The 17,961-nt window shown below is 40.8% G+C and overlaps 1 protein-coding gene across 1 annotated transcript in view; it reads left to right on the top strand.

Moving 5' to 3' along the window:
* Positions 1 to 14,428: 14,428 nt before the first annotated feature.
* Positions 14,429 to 17,961, top strand: part of Pcdh8 (protocadherin 8) — a 9,513-nt gene continuing 5,980 nt past the window's right edge. The window contains exon 1 of the mRNA XM_013516722.1: positions 14,429 to 17,959. Within this exon, the coding sequence (XP_013372176.1) occupies positions 16,848 to 17,959 (1,112 nt within the window). The 5' untranslated portion in view covers positions 14,429 to 16,847. The remainder of the gene's footprint in view (positions 17,960 to 17,961) is intronic.

The following is a 17,961-nucleotide window of genomic DNA, read 5'->3' as shown; positions in this document are numbered from 1 at the left end:
AGTGAAGTTTATGAAGGTAGGAGTGAATTACCCAGACATGACTGGTATGTTTTGGTAGCAGCATGTTGGTTTAATAGGGAAAGGCCTGGATGCCAAGCTTAGTTCTCAAGTCTCCTTGTCCTCTGATCTCATTATAACAAGATGCGTGATCATGCTGTGGCTGCTACTCCTGTGTAACCTGTAAGGATTGGGTAAAGGTTGAGGACTCCACGAATTTGTAAATGATATCTATGTTAATTACCAGATTTGGGTTAGTGTGTTGGAAGTAGCCTACATATCTATATACATAGGCAGGGTTGACATAGTAAGTTTTATCAACCCTATATCAGTGGAGGCTTGGTTTAAATAATAGGTACTGCCGCACTTGTGCATGCTAGATAACTATCAGCAACACTCATGGGAATGGGGCCCTGGCTTAAAATTGCCAAAGCACAAAAGACCTTAGGAAACACCAGTGCATCTTCTTGATTTTATAGGTTGTTGAATCCTTTGTTAGCAGTAGTACATTTTGGTATTGAAAAATTGCTGCAGAAAAATCCACAAATTCACAGGGAATAGGGAATAGGTACACAATTGGACATTTCAGTAAATGAGGTGGATTATTGCAGTAGCAGGACTAACAAATCGTACCTCCTTCTTTCTGCACCCCTTCTCCGTCCTCTCCCTCATGCATTCTGTCCTTGGCTCTGTGACTTGTGTGGTAATGAGATATTAGCAAATGTGACACAGCAGAGGCAAATGCTTGCTTATTAAAATTTCTCCCGTCTCTTGTTACTTTTGGAGCATAGCGCTGTGTGAAGAATCCTTCTGACCTGTTGTTGACACATACCCCAGCTGACAGCCAGCACTTTCCACCAAACTTGCCAGGGAGGCTTAGACAATAAACCCCATTTGAGGCGACAGATAACTATTGCAGCATGAGCTACCCCAGATGAGACTAGAAAATGTACTATTCAGATGAACTTATCCCAAATTGCTGACCTACAGAATCACAGCAAATAAAACAGTAGTTATTTAAGCTTCTAAGCACTGGGTTGTTTTGACATGCAGCAACAAATGCTTGATAAAACAAGATAATGATCCTTAAGTGCGAAAAAGAGTTTTTGAGCACAGAGTTGATAGGAAGAAAGATAGTAGTCGTTTCCTCCACTTTCTTCTTTGAAGATGAACTCAAGGACTGGATTTAGTCTTCATAAACAGATCTCTTGCTTCCAAGAGAGGCCAACTTCTTACTTGGATTTCTAGTGAAGCACACTTAGTCTGAGGACAAAGGTAGCTAGTTGTCTTAATGACTTTGAGTGAAGCACTTACATGTAGGGTTTCCTACCTGCAGTTACCTCTGTTATGATTTTCCCTTCCAGAATGCAACAAAAAGCTGTTGATCTGGCCTTTTTTTGTGTTAGTTCAGTAGATGGCTGTTGTAGAGAAATTGTATGGAATATTATGAGCATGAAAAGAGTTCATGGGGAAAAGGTGGAAAGATTTTAAAATGCCTGAGAAACACTGATCTTTTCCAAATTCCATATATATAGTCTGAAATCATCTTGTTTTCAGTGTTGCTTTCAGACAATACATAAATTCATTTTATCACTGTCCTATAGTTGCTATCTTCTCTCTGGCAGCTACAAGTCAAAGAGTTTATATAAAACAAAACCCCGTGGACTTTTGGTTTTCATTATAAACGACTCCAACACTAGGAAAATATTTGAGGCAAATGTTTTTAGGTATTGAACGGCATGCAGTGCAATCTCCCATGGGAAGGGAAAATTTCTTCCAGTGTTCATGTAACTCTTAGCTTATTTTTCCAGCTGTGACATGGGAAGCTGGAGTCTGCACAGAGCATGGTAGGTTAGCTGAGCCAAGGAGGCGAAACATGAGTCCAAGGCTTTTCAAGTGGTTGGAAGCTACAAAGAAGGGATTTGAGCTGGGTGTGTGACAGGGATAGAAAAGTCTCTACAGGGGTTCCAATGAGTTCAATAAGTGCATAAAGGACTGGGATGCATATGTGCAGGGTGCAGAATGAGATCACATGAAGTTTGCTACTATGGAGCTTGGAATAGAGATGCCAGAGACTAATCATTAGTGGAAGATGTTAGAGTTCTGACCCAGCCTGAGGAGAGAGTTTCTACTAACACCCCGGGTATTTGTTCCTTAGAAGAATGGACTATGTCGTGTGATAAGACCTACTGTAGACTCAACATGATACAGCCACAAAATCAAGCTTTGGCAAGATCTGTGGGGGTGACAAAGTTTGTAAGTCAAGTCCACTAAGTTTGGGGATGAGAAACAACTATGGCTTTCTACAGCCTAAAACTCAAGCTAATGTGTTCATGTTTACTAGGCAGTAATTATACTACATGTCATGGCCATCAAGAGAAAATAAAATTATAAATAATGCTCATCAACATAAGTAAAATATGCCTAAGTCCAAGCAATATTTTTAAAATGATAATAAAGACATCATGAGCACCTGAGGTTGATCCTGGGAGCACAAGGCTGGTCCGACATTTGCAGGCTGTGGAATCTTGTTAATATGTTTATTTTCTCCAATGTGAAATATAGACTCAAGACAATCCCTGCTCAAATCCCAGAAGTAATTCTTATAGCAATTGAGAAGCTGTTGCTAAAATTTATACAGAAATATAAGAAAACCCCTACAACAGCCAAAACAATTTTGAAAAATGTTAGAAGACATACACTACTTGGTTTGATGATTTAGTATAAATTATAACAGTCAAGACAATGTGGAACTATAAAGAGGGTAGCTATATAATCAATGGGACAAAATATAAAGGATTCAGAAAATAGACCCATATAAATATGGTCAATCTATTTCAGCAGAAGTACCAAGATAATTCAATAGGTAAGTGATAATTTTTTTTCAACAAATGGAACTAGAACAACTGGATATCCACATGAGAAAAAAATAAACCTTGATGCCTTACTCTACACCACACAAATTAATTTTAAATAGATCACAGATTGAAAGGTCAAAGTTAAGTTTCTGGAAAATAAGGTAGAAAAAAATCTGTGTAATCTTAGAATAGGAAAATACTTTCTAGAGCTGGATTTTCAAAGTATACCAATCAATTTATGAGATGATAACTTGAACTTTATCAAAATAACACTTGTAATCTTGGCTACTCAGAGGCCAAAGCAGGAGGATCAAAGTTTGAATCCAGTCTGGGCAGCATAATGAGATTCTGTATCTAAATAAATAAGTAAATAAGTAGACCTGGGGATATAGCTCAATGGGAGGCCATGGGTTCAGTTCTAGTAGTGACAAAAAATCTTCAAAACACATTTAGAAAATGAAAAGGCAATCCACAGAGTAGGGTGAATATTCACAATGCATGTATCTGACAAAGAACTTATAACTGGAATATACAGAGACCTCTTCAGTCAACAATAAGAATACAAAGAACCTATTAAAATGGGGAAAGACCTAACATGTCACAATAGAAAATATACAAAAAGCTTTTTACCTTAATGTGAAGTTAATAAAGAAGATAATCTATTAAAACAGAAGAAAGACTTGAACCAACACTTCCCCAAAATATAGAAATGGCCCATAAGGACATGAAAAGATCTTTGACATGATTATTCACCAGGTAAGTGAAAATTAAAAGCACAACAAGATACTAATTCAGACATATCTGAGTGCACAAATACTAAAAGGACTCAAAATATCAAATGTAGAGAGGATGTGGAGCAACTGGAAGTCTCAGATGTTGCTGGTGGAAAGTGTTGTGACAGTTACAAAATAAGCATTTACTATTTACTCCAGTGATTGCACTTGTAGGCATTTATCCTCCATCCCTTCAAAATTAAAAAAAAAGTCTACAAAACACTTGTACACTAATGTTCATGGTGATGTTGTTCCTAAGAGGCAAAAATTGCAAACAATTCAAATGTCACCACAGGTGAATGGTACATTAATCAGTTTTCTGGTTACTGGGATACGATACTGGACAATCACAACTTGAAGACAGATTTATTTTGGTCCAAAGTTCAAAAGGTTCAATCATGGCTGGCTGACTGCAAAGCAGATATACCATGGTAGAGGGCAGCGAGGAGGCAGAGAGAGAGAGAGAGAGAGAGAGAGAGAGAGAAAGTGAGCGAGCTTGGGAAGGAAATATATCCTCTAACAGTTCCCAGTGACCTACTCTTTCCCACCAAGCCTCATCTCCCCAGAGAGCATTTAATTATGAGTTCATCAGTGGAGTAATCGCTCCACGATCGAATCACCCGCTACTGCTGAACACACGAGCCTACTCGGGGACATTCTGGATCTAAACCATAACAAGTAGTAAACAAAAGGTGCTATATAGGTACAATGGAGCACTACTCAGACAACACACATATGCTGACCAACATGGATGCACCTAAGAAGTCAGATACAAGATACTTACTGCATGATTCCATTTGCATGAAATTTGAAAACAGGGAAAATTGCTGTATCATGACACAGTTCAGACCAGAGGTTGTCTGGAGTGGTGTTAATGCAAAGTGGCACAGGGAACTTTCTAGGATGATGAAATTATTCTGCATCTTGACTGAGATGTAATTTTATGGGCATATACACATGTCAAAACCCTCTGAGCTGTACACTTAAAATGTGAGCATTTTCTTATATGCAAAAATTGATTAAAAAGCTAATATCTTTCACTAATAAAAGGAGCAAATCAACAGCAACAAATATAAAGCCTTGAGGAATGCCTCATTGAATGGTTTCTTTTACTGAAGAAAAAGAATTTATTACTCATCTCCAACCAGTTATTGAGAATATAAAATATTGAGTAGCAATATCATAAAATTTAAGGACAGTGCAAGTTTCAATTCCAATATAACTATGATTAAACCTTTTCACATTAACAAATTTAAACTTCACAAAAGCAAGAGAGACCCATTAGCTACTTCATTTTTATATTAAGAAAAATGAGCCTCACAGAGGTTAAACTGCTTACCTAGAGTCGTAAAATAATGAAAATTTTGATTCAAACCCAGATATTTTGGCACTGAATCCAATGCTGTCTCTACTATACTATGGTTTTTCTCTTCTCATGAATCTTTTAAAAAACTATTTTCAATAACCAAAGCTAACAACGTTCTTTTCATTGCTGGGCTTTAAATTGCATTTCCTTTGATGTTATTAGATATAAAAAGGCTTTTTCAGTTGGCATTGGTTTTTTCTAAAACCATCTCAATGTTTAGCTTTCCAGAGGTGCAGGGATCTTTATCTTCTTTGAGGGAGATATAGAATCTTTGAACAGTCAAGTTAAATTGAATCTCCTATTAGCATTTTCTCTGTTCAGCCTGCATTGCTGATGAGAGTAGAAACTGGTAAATATTTCTGGAGGGCACTTTGGCAATATGTATTAAAACTCTTAAAATCTGGCATATCCTTGGACTGAGCAATTCACCTTCTGGAAATTTATCCAAAGGAAAACAGAAATGTGTGTATGGATGTGTGTGCACGAATGTTCATCATAACAACAGCAAGAACTGGAAACAAGATGTGTGTGTTAGAGACTGTCCTCCTTCCAGTGTTCTGTGTCTCTTCTTCATTAGCCTTATGGATCCTTCATTAGCCTTATGGATTCTTATGAATCCTGGTCTGTGGCTGGGTACATGGTCACCAAGTAAAGCATTTTATGTGCTGGCCATCCCACAGATATTTTGTAACCATTAAAAATGTGTATGACTTTTAAGAAGTCCCTTTAAAGGAGAACACTTATTTTTTGAACTTTTATTTTTCAGCTTCCTGGAAAGTGGATATGATAGTTGGGTATGGAGCATGTTTTGGAACACGGGGCAACATGTTCTAAGGATGACAGGACAGTGACATATGATAAGTCTGGGTCTCAGCACCATGGGAATCATGACACAAGCCTTGAGACATTTGTATGAACCAAAATAAACTTCAATCAAGTTTGAGTGACAGTATTCAAATTTTCCTGTCATAAATAGCCAAGTTTTAGCCTCACAAATACAAAGTTCAATAGCAAAGTGATGCTTAAATGTGATGTATGCATATAAATGTATATGACTTATAAGGAATAATTAAAGCAATTGTTAAAATGAAATCATATAAGAGTACTGACATGAAACATTTCCTGTGGGGTAAGAGAAAAAGAATAGGTCACATTTAAAAACAAGGCTAAGGTAACATTTGCAAAATAATCTTTGTTATATACATATCTATATTTGCAATCTCTCTCTATATATATCTATACATAGATATATATACCTATAAGAGATATACATCTCTATATACATATGTATCTCTATATGCAAACTTGTGTCTCTACATACATACATGTAGCTCACTCACCTTCTCTCTACAATATAAATGACCAAAAGTTGGGAGCTGTTATGTTTGCATAGTGGAATTATAGACATGTTTTTGGTATATTTTTGTGGCTTTCACATTAGGCATGCATTATATTAGCAATAAGGAGAGAAATCTATAAAGATAAAAACATTTTTTTCTAAAAAAAGACAAGATTAATTGTGATTCATTAAGTTTCAAAGAAAAGTAAAAGAAGGAAGGCATTATTGAGGAAGTCTTTTCCCTGACAATGTGCAGTTTATAATGTATGCTGCAGTTGCACATTTTCTTACGTTAGTACATGAATAGTTATGATTTCTCTTTAAAACTGTATGTAAGCCAATTACTTAGAAGATGGGAAAATGTACCTACTTTATAGCTCCTACTCAAGGAGGATGTGAAGCAGAAGATATTGTAAAGATGACATCTAGTGGTTGCTGTGGTAACCTTATAGACTGCATTTCAGTAATCTTTTATGTCGGTTTCTAGTGTTAGAGTTGACAGACAGGAGAAAGGCTTTATCTGGTTGTTATTAATCCTTAGATACTGTATTTGTGGTAACTATTGAGCTTTGAAGAAAGCGGTGGAACTACAATGGAGGTGCTGAAGAATAGCTCAAAATGATTAAAGGAATCTAACACCTAACATTAGAATTTTCATGGCCACCTTAAAGAGCTATCACTCCAGCTAATAATTAAAGTTCTTATTTATTGTGAAGCACTCATACAACAAGGACTGTACTGAGCGGTTTATAAACACCATCTCATGTACATGAGTTCCCTGACTTAAATCTTGCAATAGTACTGCCAAGTAGTATTATCATTGCTATTTTATAAGAGAGATGAAAATTGAGACTTAAGAGAGTTTAGGTGAGTGTCTGAGCCACATTTTTAGGACTGGGTGGTGCTAGTATTCAAACCCAAGTCATCTGCCAATGTGCTTAATCAGTGCTCCATGCAGTTTCCAGGTGGCTGCCCCAATACCCGATCTAGGCCTTCTTTAAATGTGCCCCTTGGAGGGAGACACGCAGCAATGCAGGCACAGCCACTTGAGTGGTACTCAGCTTCACTTACTAAACAATAACCGTGTTGAGCACGGCATTGCGATTTCTGACAATATGACACCCCGTTCTTATGACATTAAGGTATAAGGCCAAACTTACAAGAATAACTGTACTGCAGCATAATTTTATATTGAAGCCCAGTTCTAAGGCAGGTGGGGAAGTGGAGTAAGTCTGCACATCTTCCCTCCTGTGCTGCAGCGGGGAAGACGCATCACAGCTGAGGCGAAGAGAAGATGCCTTCCAAAATGCGGGCTTTGAATAAGCTCCTGATGGCCTCGCTTCTGAGAGGACAGCTGAGGAGGTGCAGCAAGGGTGTCACCCGTTTGAAATGAAGCATCTTAGGCCTTACCCTAGAACTACTGGATCAGAATCGGTATTTTAACAAGATCCTCATATGCTTTTCAGGCACATTAAGGATTGAAACACTCCACTTAAAAGAGGATATTTGTAAGCTGAGCTTGATGGCATATACTTGTAAGACCAGAGCTCTGGTAGGGAAAGGCAAGAGGATTGCGAGTTTGAGCCCACCCTGGGCAATTTAGCAACTTAGGTCGATCCTATCTCAAACTTAAAAGAAAAAAGAAAAGAAAAAAAAAAAAAGGTCTGGAGAACGTAGCTCAGTACAAAGATTTGGGGTTCAAACCTTGGTAGTGAAAACATAAAAACGTCCTTGTGCAGCATTTTAGTAGCAAACGTGGGAGGGAACAGCACTGCGGTCACAGGAAAAGCCTGAGCAATGGCACAGAGACGGGGCGAGTAAAGTGGCTCCAGAGAAGTAGCGCATCTAGGTGAGCTGCAGCACGTACCGCAGACTAGAAGGCAGAGAGTCATGGGAAGGTGACAGGGCTGATTTTCCGGAGGACCTAAGAACATATGTTGCCCTTGAGGCAACAGGGATAATTAAAACTTTTTGATCAGGATATTATGTAATGGTAATTTTTATCTAATAGCCCCTTAAAATTTATAAAATATTTAAGCTTTGTGATAACTTTAGAACTGAACTTTCCGATAAGATGCAAACTCACCTATTTCATGTTAGCTTTCATATCACCAATGATGTCTGTTACTATAGTTATTTCAGTTTACCGAAGTTACTAAAAGAGAATGGAGTAGACACTGAAGGAAAACAGGAACACTTGAGAATTCTACATCTATCACCTGTTCCCTTGTAGGGATTTGATAGTTCAAATGGACTAGATTAAAAAGCCCACACATCCTGGTCCCTCGCCAGCAGCTGGAACAAGCATATGAAGCGTCGGCCCACTGCATTGTGCATGGGTCAGGCTCTCTTTTGCTTTCTCAGTCTGAGAAGGGCCCCAAATCCCTTCCCTCAGGCTGCTTTGATGAGGAATCTGTGAGAGACAGAAGCTATTCTGTAAAGCTGTCAGTTGTCCTGAATAAGGCAGCCAGGAACAAGAGAGACAGATAAGAGGTGCATTCTCGGGCATGAGGAGAGCTTTGTCTGCCGTGGATTAAGAGAACACGGGAAGAGGATTTTGGAAGGATAGGTAAATTCACTGAACGGAATCTTCATCTTCAGGCTGACAGCACTGTGACACACAAAATGGGTCAACAAAAATATGCAACGACTGGTTGAGAGACAAAGACAAGCAAGGGACAAGCATGCTGGACACAGGATGCTTCATCTCAGGGTGACTGCATTTGTTAGGGAGGCTGAGTTGGAGAGAAGAGGAAAAGGTACATAAGCAAAAATTCTGCTTCTGTACCTTGGGTCTTGCTAACTAGGGTATTTTTTGTTGCCACTAGTTCCTTCAAGGAAGCTCAAGGATGGATGCAATTCCTGAGTTCTGGGGACAAATGAAATCTTGAGAAGAGCTGCACTGCTCTCAGTCTGGGTTAGGAAAAACTGCTTGTGATGTGTCTTCCTGTGCAATGAATTTGACCTTTCCCAAGTATCAAACGATGGATAACTGAAACTTTAAAGCCCCACCCCCTGAAAAGGAGAACCTATGCACTAGTGTCCACTGTCCCTAGTGCATAGCATGTCTATTGACGAAGACGTGCAAGGATTCCCCGTCTGACCAAGATGTGTGTTCTCACATCAGCCATTGTGTGCTCCCCAGAGTCTGGTCAGAGTTGGTCCTTCTTAGCATTTGTCCTTTGTGATTATATCAGAGCAGGACTTGATACTTCACAGGTTTTCCTGAGGCTGTAAGCCACTTTTTAAAGCGAGGATTCTACTCTTACAGTCCTTTGTTTGCCAGGTAAATGTTTAGCATTTATTTTCATTTGATCAACTCCACAACTAAAGCTGGGGAAAGTGAATTTGTTACCAGCCTAGGGATTTTCACTGTGAGCAACAGGGCTGATGATTTGTTCATGCCCTTTAGCCTTCAGCTTAAATGACTTTCACCTGAGTCTCTTCAGGGTCCTTCAGAACGGTTTCTCAGAGTGGGAATCACAGTTAATATGCCCCACTGCCCCAGAATGCATTCCAGGGATGTTTTTTAGCTGCGGGGCTATTGTCATTTTTCTTAAGTTATAAACATCATACTTAAGGGAGTTTGGATGGGCATATTGAGGCTTGGCGAGGCCTCACTGTGATTTTTACTTTTTTGCAGTAGCTTTAGTTTAATGGATAAATGCTTGTGTTTTTCACTCTCAGCCTTTATTGAGTTGGTGGCTCTAGTCAGAAAGGGTCTATTTTAGTGAAATTATGATTTCTGTTCTTTGTTGCTTTCAGAGGAACTATGTTTAGTAGGAGGCTCTTTTTCATATAGCTGTGGCCAAGCCCCTCTAGTCCCCGATTCTTAGGTTCTGGCTTTAACAGACTCATGGTTGGTGTCTTAGAATATGGGAGAAGATTTACCAGCAACTGTGCAAACACCTCACAAGAATGCAGGTCACTCTTTCAATTTTTCATCAGTGGGTCCCCAGTATCCCCCTCCCTGTTCCCTCTGCCCTAGCTAATTACTCATGTTAGGGCCTGTTCCTGACAATTTCTTTCCTGATTTTGGGATTCATGATGATTGCTTTAGGAGACCAGTGACAGAAAATCAACTACTAGTTGGCAGAATGATGGACACACAGTTTCTGAAATAAAAAACTTCAGCAGGAGATCAGGAATAGTTGGATCTATTTGTTGAATGCCATCTCAGATTTTCTTTGCAAAATCTTATTCTCAGAAAGGGATTCCCAACCTTGTGGTTTCAGACTTTAGTCCACATCTTCTGAGATCAGCAACTTTTAGAATGGTCTCAGTTGGGACACATGCATCCATCTGAGTCAAACAATGTCATTAGTCAGATGGAACCCTCCATTTGGCTAAGTTGGGTCACCTGGCCACTTAATACCAAGGACTGAGCGGGCATCCTTATACCCTACTTAAGGGGGTCACTTCTGTAGTAGAGGGTTTCTTTAAAACACTGGATGCAGGGCAGGCCAAAATAACAAATTTCCTACTTGTCCTGACTGGTCAGTGTTGAAACTGACGTAAGACTGCAGTTTGGTTATATGTGGCTGCATCTAGTCTCAAATGTTATTCAATAAATTTCACATATTACAGAAGTCTCATAATATACTAGTTCCAGACACTGAGTGTATAATTTCTTAGCTGGTTCTCTAGTTTTGAGTTCAGATAATGTGGTATTTCACAGAAATGGTGTGTGCGTGTGTGGGGTTCCTCACTAGCATGAATGAGCCTCTTTCATGTGATAGACACTAGACTGAGCACTGGCTCTCAATTTGATGAAGACATGGTTTACACTTGAAAGGACTTATAAAAACTATACCCTTAAATAAATAAATGACAACACAATGTGCAAATGCCTACAACAAAGGACACAGTTGTCCTTTGAGGGCTCACAGAATACTAAATGCTCAGCTTTGTGTTCTTCCCACATTTTCTTAGACTCAAAGCAAACTCTCAAGGTAAACATTATTCCCCAAAGACCTTAAAGTTTGGCAATATTTCTTTTTTTTTGTTACCAGGGATCGAACTCAAAAACTTGCACTTGGCAGGAAGATGCTTGAGTTTGGCGACACTGAATCTTCTGATTTTGGCCATTTAGCTACTGAGTAGTAGGAACCTTTGGGAATTTTAATTGGGAAAATAACTGTCTTCAGTAATTACGAATACGGAGAAAGCACGACCAGTTTTTAAGTTTAGCGCAATTTATTTGTTTCATCTTGTCCATCTCCTCGAGCTCATCTATCATGAAGTCCTACCAACTCTTCCGTCCTGATGCTCTCCAGATCTTCCCCCAATGCATCCTCCTACTCAGTGTTCAGGCCTTCAACATCTTGTACTCAGATTGCTGCAGGCGGCTTCAATGGGTTTCTTCTGGCGTCCTATTTCTCGTTAAGTCATTGTGCTACCAGGGGAGTACTGAGGTTGGCAGAGGTTGAATATGATTTGGTCCTGATCATTCATGCAAGGAATATTCTAATGCATTCATTCTATTGAATATTCATTTAAAGTTGGATGAAATCTTGAGCATTTCATCAATGTTTTGGGAAGGCAATAATCTACATTATTTATTATAATAAGTTGCGCACCAACAGTTCCTTGGTCCACGAACCTTAGTGCTTTCTGACTGTGTCCTTAGAAGTATTGACTTTTGAGCATACCATCAACGTCTTTCTCACCTGTGCCAAGCATTCAAATTTGTTCTTTGTTGCTTTCAGAGGAATTATGTTCAACAGGAGACTCTTTTTCGTATAACTGTGGCCAAGCCCCTCTAGTCCCTGATTCTTAGGGCCAACAGTTCCTTGGTCCACGAACATGAGTGCTTTCTCACTGCGTCCTTAGAAGTATTGACTTTTGAGCGTACATATCATTCCTTTTGAAGCATTCATTCCAGCCACTGGGTCTCTTTGGGCCTTTTACAAGCTCTGTTTGCTCTTTTCCACATCATGATTACATCACTGCCAGATTCTTTCCATCCCTGGCAATTCTAGCTCACTGTAATCTTATGTGCAAACTCTGAGATTACTTCCCATCTGTACTTTATATAACTTTTTCTGTCATTTGGCATTTGTGACCATCTCTAAATCACAAAGGTGAATGTCTGAAGTATTATCTTCTAACAAGGCTGTGTGCTTTATTAAATCACCAATAAGTGATCAAATAACTGCTTCTAAAGGGCCTGAAAGTGCTCTAGTTAGTCATGGATATGAGCTTTGATGCTGGGAAGTAATAGAAGGCCTCAGATAAGAGGAAAGTAGGAGAGGGTTAAAATAAGCACAGATGAGATGTTACTCCTCAGTCTTTATTCTTTTGTTTTCCCCTTGCTTTCCTATATTCTATGGTGGGTGAGAAAGTCTCCTCCCTGCAGGGTGAGAGGAACACAATGTTTGATCCTTTCATTCATGACTGAAGGTCAAGTACCAAAGTCAATCTCACTGGCTCACTTGGAATTTGAGGCATTCCTGAATCAAAACAGTGAAATGATTTTCATTATTCATTGACTTAATTTCCTTCATAGAGAGGCACTAATGAAATCAGTAGTTAAAAAGTACTGTGAGAGGGGACAGGACAGTAGGGAAAAGGTAAAAAATGCAAGTCATTTATACTATTACTGTCTCTTAGTTCATTAAAAGGAAGGTTTGTGCTAATATCAATTGGAGAAATTTTTATGCCCATATTTGTACACTGAGCAGCTACTTTAAAGATAACAACATATCATGTATTAACTATTGTTATTCTCCCATTATTTTGTTATGAAATTTTGTTTTACCTTTTTTCCATAAAGTAAAATAAAAAATTACTTTTATATTGTATTTTAAAATTACAGAGTTTTGATATCTGTGTTAACATAGTGATCATTATGGGAAATTTTTTTCTAAGTGAAGATTACATGATTTAAGTGCTTATTTTATGTTAAGAGGAGCTTGTGATTAATGTTGATACTCCCTACTGTTTTTCTGTGATTTTTCTCTGGGGTAAAACACTTAAATAGTTAATAGAATATCATTTATTTTTCTGCTATACATGTGATTAGTATTTTGGCTGTCTTAAAGCCTGAATTATTTTCCCTGGAATGATTTTCCAAAAAGGAGTAGCAATTTGCTGATGTTTTCTTATAAATGATGGCACCATCAAGCATTTAATAATAAATTTAGTGTTCAAAGGGGTAACAAGAATGTGAGCTAATTTAAAGACAATTTTTCTGTTTGGGGCTTATCCTTCTAAGATTACTTTTAGCTTTTTGAAACTATGGTTTTTCAAAGATTAAAAAAAATTTAATAATTGTTAGGAAGATTTGCTTTTTTACAAAGAGATTTAAGAGCTTCAATTTCTGGAATGTACTCCTTGAAGCCAGCAATGTTACATTTGATAAGATTTTGCTCATTTGGCTCTAGAATGCTTGTTCAGTTGAAAAATGAAAGTGAGACCCAGTATAGATCACGGAATGAATTGTTTTAAATGGCACAATTCCTGGCCTAGGGAAGCACTGGTTTAGCGTCCTTTAAAAGTTGATGCTTACTACGCCACCTAGGTAAAAGAAGTCCGCTGAGTTTGTGCATTGGGAATTTTCTATGGCCTAAGTTTTTCCAAGTGTATCTTATTAGTTTTGTGTAATAGGAAAGGAGAACTGTGCTAGAACACAGATGCTATTATGGGTTAGAGGCCAGGCCCCCATGCTCTTAGTGAATGGGACTTTAGTTTACCTATAATGTGCTCTACTGTGTAAAGTGACATCTTGGTGTTGTTTAGTGAGACAGACAATCTATTTTTGTGTAAAGGATGAGAATGTCAATATTGCTTTACAGGTTTGATCTCTGACATTTTGAAGGAGCATTATTTAACTTTGCTTTTGTTTTAGGAACAAAGGCAAACTTTAGAAAGTTCGCAGAATCCTTGTGTTTTAAAACCAAACTGAGAAAGAAGAACAAATTGCTGGCTTATTTGCATTTTGGTTTCCTTTTGGTAGCGGCATCTCCCCTGACCTTGTTTATTTTGCTTTATGTTTGATGCCAATAGAAATCTAAATACGTGTTATAGACAGATAGTTTGGCAATGTGGTAGCAAGTGAGAAAACAAGCAACATAAAGCAAATTTCTGCCACAGTGGTTTTAATATTGAGACAAATTTTCATCTAACAGAGCTAACAGAATGGAACATGAGAGTACCAGCTGCTCAGGGCTGTAAACGCAGCTTCCCAATGACATATCCCTATGGGCACAGATCACGCAGCTTCTATATTATTCAGTTTGTCACTCTACTTGCACAGAATTGGTTTTTGCCTCAGAAAATCTCTTTTTCCTAAAACTCCAGCTGTCCTTCATTCACAAAGCAATGTTTTAATAAGGTGGTTGTTTACTATGAAACAATGATACCGCTAATAATGAATCACTAGCAGCACAGCATATTCCTTACCATGGATGGTCTACTTGATCCTGAACAGCTGGAGGAAAAGTGGGAGAAAATGCAACCAAGCATTTAAACATCATCACTGTATGTTTCCAAACATAAGTGTCCAGATGTTTGCCATTGTGGAAGTAATATGTTTGATTGCCTGCCTTTTTCCTATTTTATCTGGATCTTTTGATGTTGTTTAGATCGAGTCTTGATCTATTGTGCATCCTGAATGGTTGTTCTGATCATGAATGGTGACAACAGTGTGGAAGACTAACAGAAGCCAGGCTAGCAGGGACTGTGTGAGATAAGGAAGAAGAGATTTGGACTGTGGTCAAATGGGTCCCTCTCCTGGCTAATGTATATGAAAGCATGTGCTTTTAAAAACCATCAGCTGAAGCTGTTTCACATGAAGGATATATAAGAATTAAAATGCTGAGCAGAGGGAATCAACATCCTCTTATGATGGCTGAGATCCATAGGCTGAATAATGAGGCGCTTCCTCGGAATATTTACTTTTAACAAAGAAAAGTGTCTCGTACGCCATTGAGGGTACTGGCTTTAAAAGAATCAGTTTTTACTAATGATGTAGTAAAGCTGTTTCCTTTTTGAGACTGATGCCTCATCAGGCAAGATTAAAAGTTTATAATCACTGAAATGAAGTACTTTGTTTTTTTCGGATCTCAGGGTATCCTATCAAAATCAACTCTTGCTTCCCACTGTATTTCTCCAAAAATGGTTATTAATATTTAGAATCAGAGTCATTGCCAAATGCTCCACTAAATTAAAACCCCAGAAAATTAATGATCTCATCAAAAGTGGCTCAGTTTCAGAGCTGGATTCATATGTCCTGGTGCTTAAATAAACACCAATTCTTTCCTCAAAGTGAGAGAAGAAAGTCATTTACTGACATGTCCTTGCAGAAATCAATAATATTACAGATCATGGAGGAACCAAGAGACGCTTGGGTGTATTAATAGTTCGGCCTATACACTGATGCAAGATGACTAGTTAAAGAGGACCCTGAGCTGAGGACTACGTCGTGCCATGAGGAAAAATGTCACCATTAACATGTGGAACTGTTTAGCATTTAGAACACTGCACACATGAAGGGAGATTAGCACAGGACTATTTATTGTGCTTTGGACAGATGGTTTAGTATTTCCTTTGCCTTCCACCTATCAGGCCACCCATGGCTTTCTTCAACAACAGGCTTTTTGAAAATAATTGGTCTGCAGCAATTTTTTTTTTAACAAGACTGACTGTAATACATTTCCCTAAATCTTTTTCTTACCCTTAATATCCCTTACAGTGGATTATGGCTGACAATCCTCCCTGTCTGCCACTGATTTCTCACAGATAAGTAATTACTGGCATAAAAAGAGATGAACGAGCTGAGATTTCATCATTAATGGTTTCTTTGCTATAGAAAAGCTATTCAGAAATGATTGCTTCAGAAAACAGTTCTCCCCTGATTAGACATTGCCACACTCTGGAGAAACTCTGTCTTAGAAGCCTTCAAGACAGGAAATGATAGCTCAACATAGCTGGTAACTGTGGGTGGCAGAGGCAGTACTGCACCAAGCAGGGATGTGTGCTCATCTCAGATGGGAAAGGAGAAGAACAACTGTGCCTCTGAGGAAGAAGTAAATGTGCTTAGGAGAGAGCAGAGGCTGCGGGGCTCCTGATGTTTTATTATCAAAGTGAGAGGGCACACACTGAAAGGCAAGCAGGATGTATCTGCATAGTGCGAAATCTGCAGGGATCTTAATGATCCCCTGTGCCGTTCAGCTCTCAGGGCCCCTTTAGGGGAGCAACGCTTCCAGCGGCGGAGATTGGCCTGACCAGGTGCTTATTGCATATTCTTGTCTGCTTGACCTCCCACCTCCTTAGGTTCTGCAAAGGCTTGTTAGGCCCCGGGCAGAGAAAAGCAATCATATAGCAGTGAGGGCTTAGTGACGAGATGTGTTTGAGGAGGCAAGTGTCTCCTGACTGCGCACTCTGGAGGGCTGGAGAGGCCTGGAATTCTGAGTGCAGAGATTGAAATTGGCTTTTCCTTCTGAGGAACACAAACGTCTGGCAGGAGGCTCAGAGCTGCTGGTGATACTTCAGAAGTGGTTGGACTGGAGTTTATGCTGCTCCTGTGGTTGCTGGCAGTGTCACGATCTTGCCCTGAAACTGTCAATTTCCTCACCTATGAGGAAGAAGCCTCTGGTACTGTCACTGGTGTTCTCTTTGACCGTGATCAGTTTAATTCCAAGAACAAGGTGCCAAGCCACATCCACCTGAAGCAGTTCAACAGCTCCCTGCTCCGGGTGCGCGAGGGCGACGGGCAGCTGACCGTCGGGGACGCAGGCCTTGACCGTGAGCGGCTGTGCGGCCAAGCGCCGCAGTGCGTGCTGGCCTTCGACGTGGTCAGCTTCTCCCAGGAGCAGTTCCGGCTGGTGCACGTGGAGGTGGAGGTGAGGGACGTCAACGACCACGCGCCGCGCTTCCCCCGGGCCCAGATCCCCGTGGAGGTGTCCGAGGGCGCGGCGGTGGGCACTCGCATCCCCCTGGAGGTGCCGGTGGACGAAGACGTGGGGGCGAACGGTCTGCAGAGCCTGCGCCTGACCGAGCCGAACAGCCCCTTCCGCGTGGAGCTGCAGACGCGCGCGGACGGCGCCCAGTGTGCCGATCTGGTGCTGCTGCAGGAGCTGGACCGCGAGAGCCAGGCCGCCTACAGCCTGGAGCTGGTGGCCCAGGACGGCGGCCGCCCCCCGCGCTCCGCCACCGCGGCCCTCAGCGTGCGCGTGCTGGACGCCAACGATCACAGCCCGGCCTTCCCCCAGGGCGCGGTGGCCGAGGTGGAGCTGGCGGAGGACGCGCCCGTGGGCTCGCTGCTCCTGGACCTGGACGCGGCCGACCCGGACGAGGGCCCCAACGGCGACGTGATGTTCGCCTTTGGCGCGCGCACCCCGCCCGAGGCGCGCCGCCTCTTCCGGCTCGACCCGCGCTCGGGCCGCCTCACTCTGGCCGGCCCGGTGGACTACGAGCGCCAGGACACCTACGAGCTGGACGTGCGGGCGCAGGACCGCGGCACTGGGCCGCGCGCGGCCACCTGCAAGGTCATAGTGCGCATCCGCGACGTCAACGACAACGCTCCGGACATCTCCATCACGCCTCTGGCCGCCCCGGGCGCTCCAGCCGCCTCGCCCTTTGCGGCCGCCGCCGCCGCCGCCGCCCTCGGGGGTGCGGACGCCGCCT

This window comes from Chinchilla lanigera, unplaced genomic scaffold (assembly GCF_000276665.1).
Source record: "Chinchilla lanigera isolate Chin_1 unplaced genomic scaffold, ChiLan1.0 scaffold00003, whole genome shotgun sequence".
In the NCBI taxonomy this organism is placed as follows: Eukaryota; Metazoa; Chordata; class Mammalia; order Rodentia; family Chinchillidae; genus Chinchilla; species Chinchilla lanigera.
This window is presented reverse-complemented; position numbering and strand designations above follow the sequence as displayed.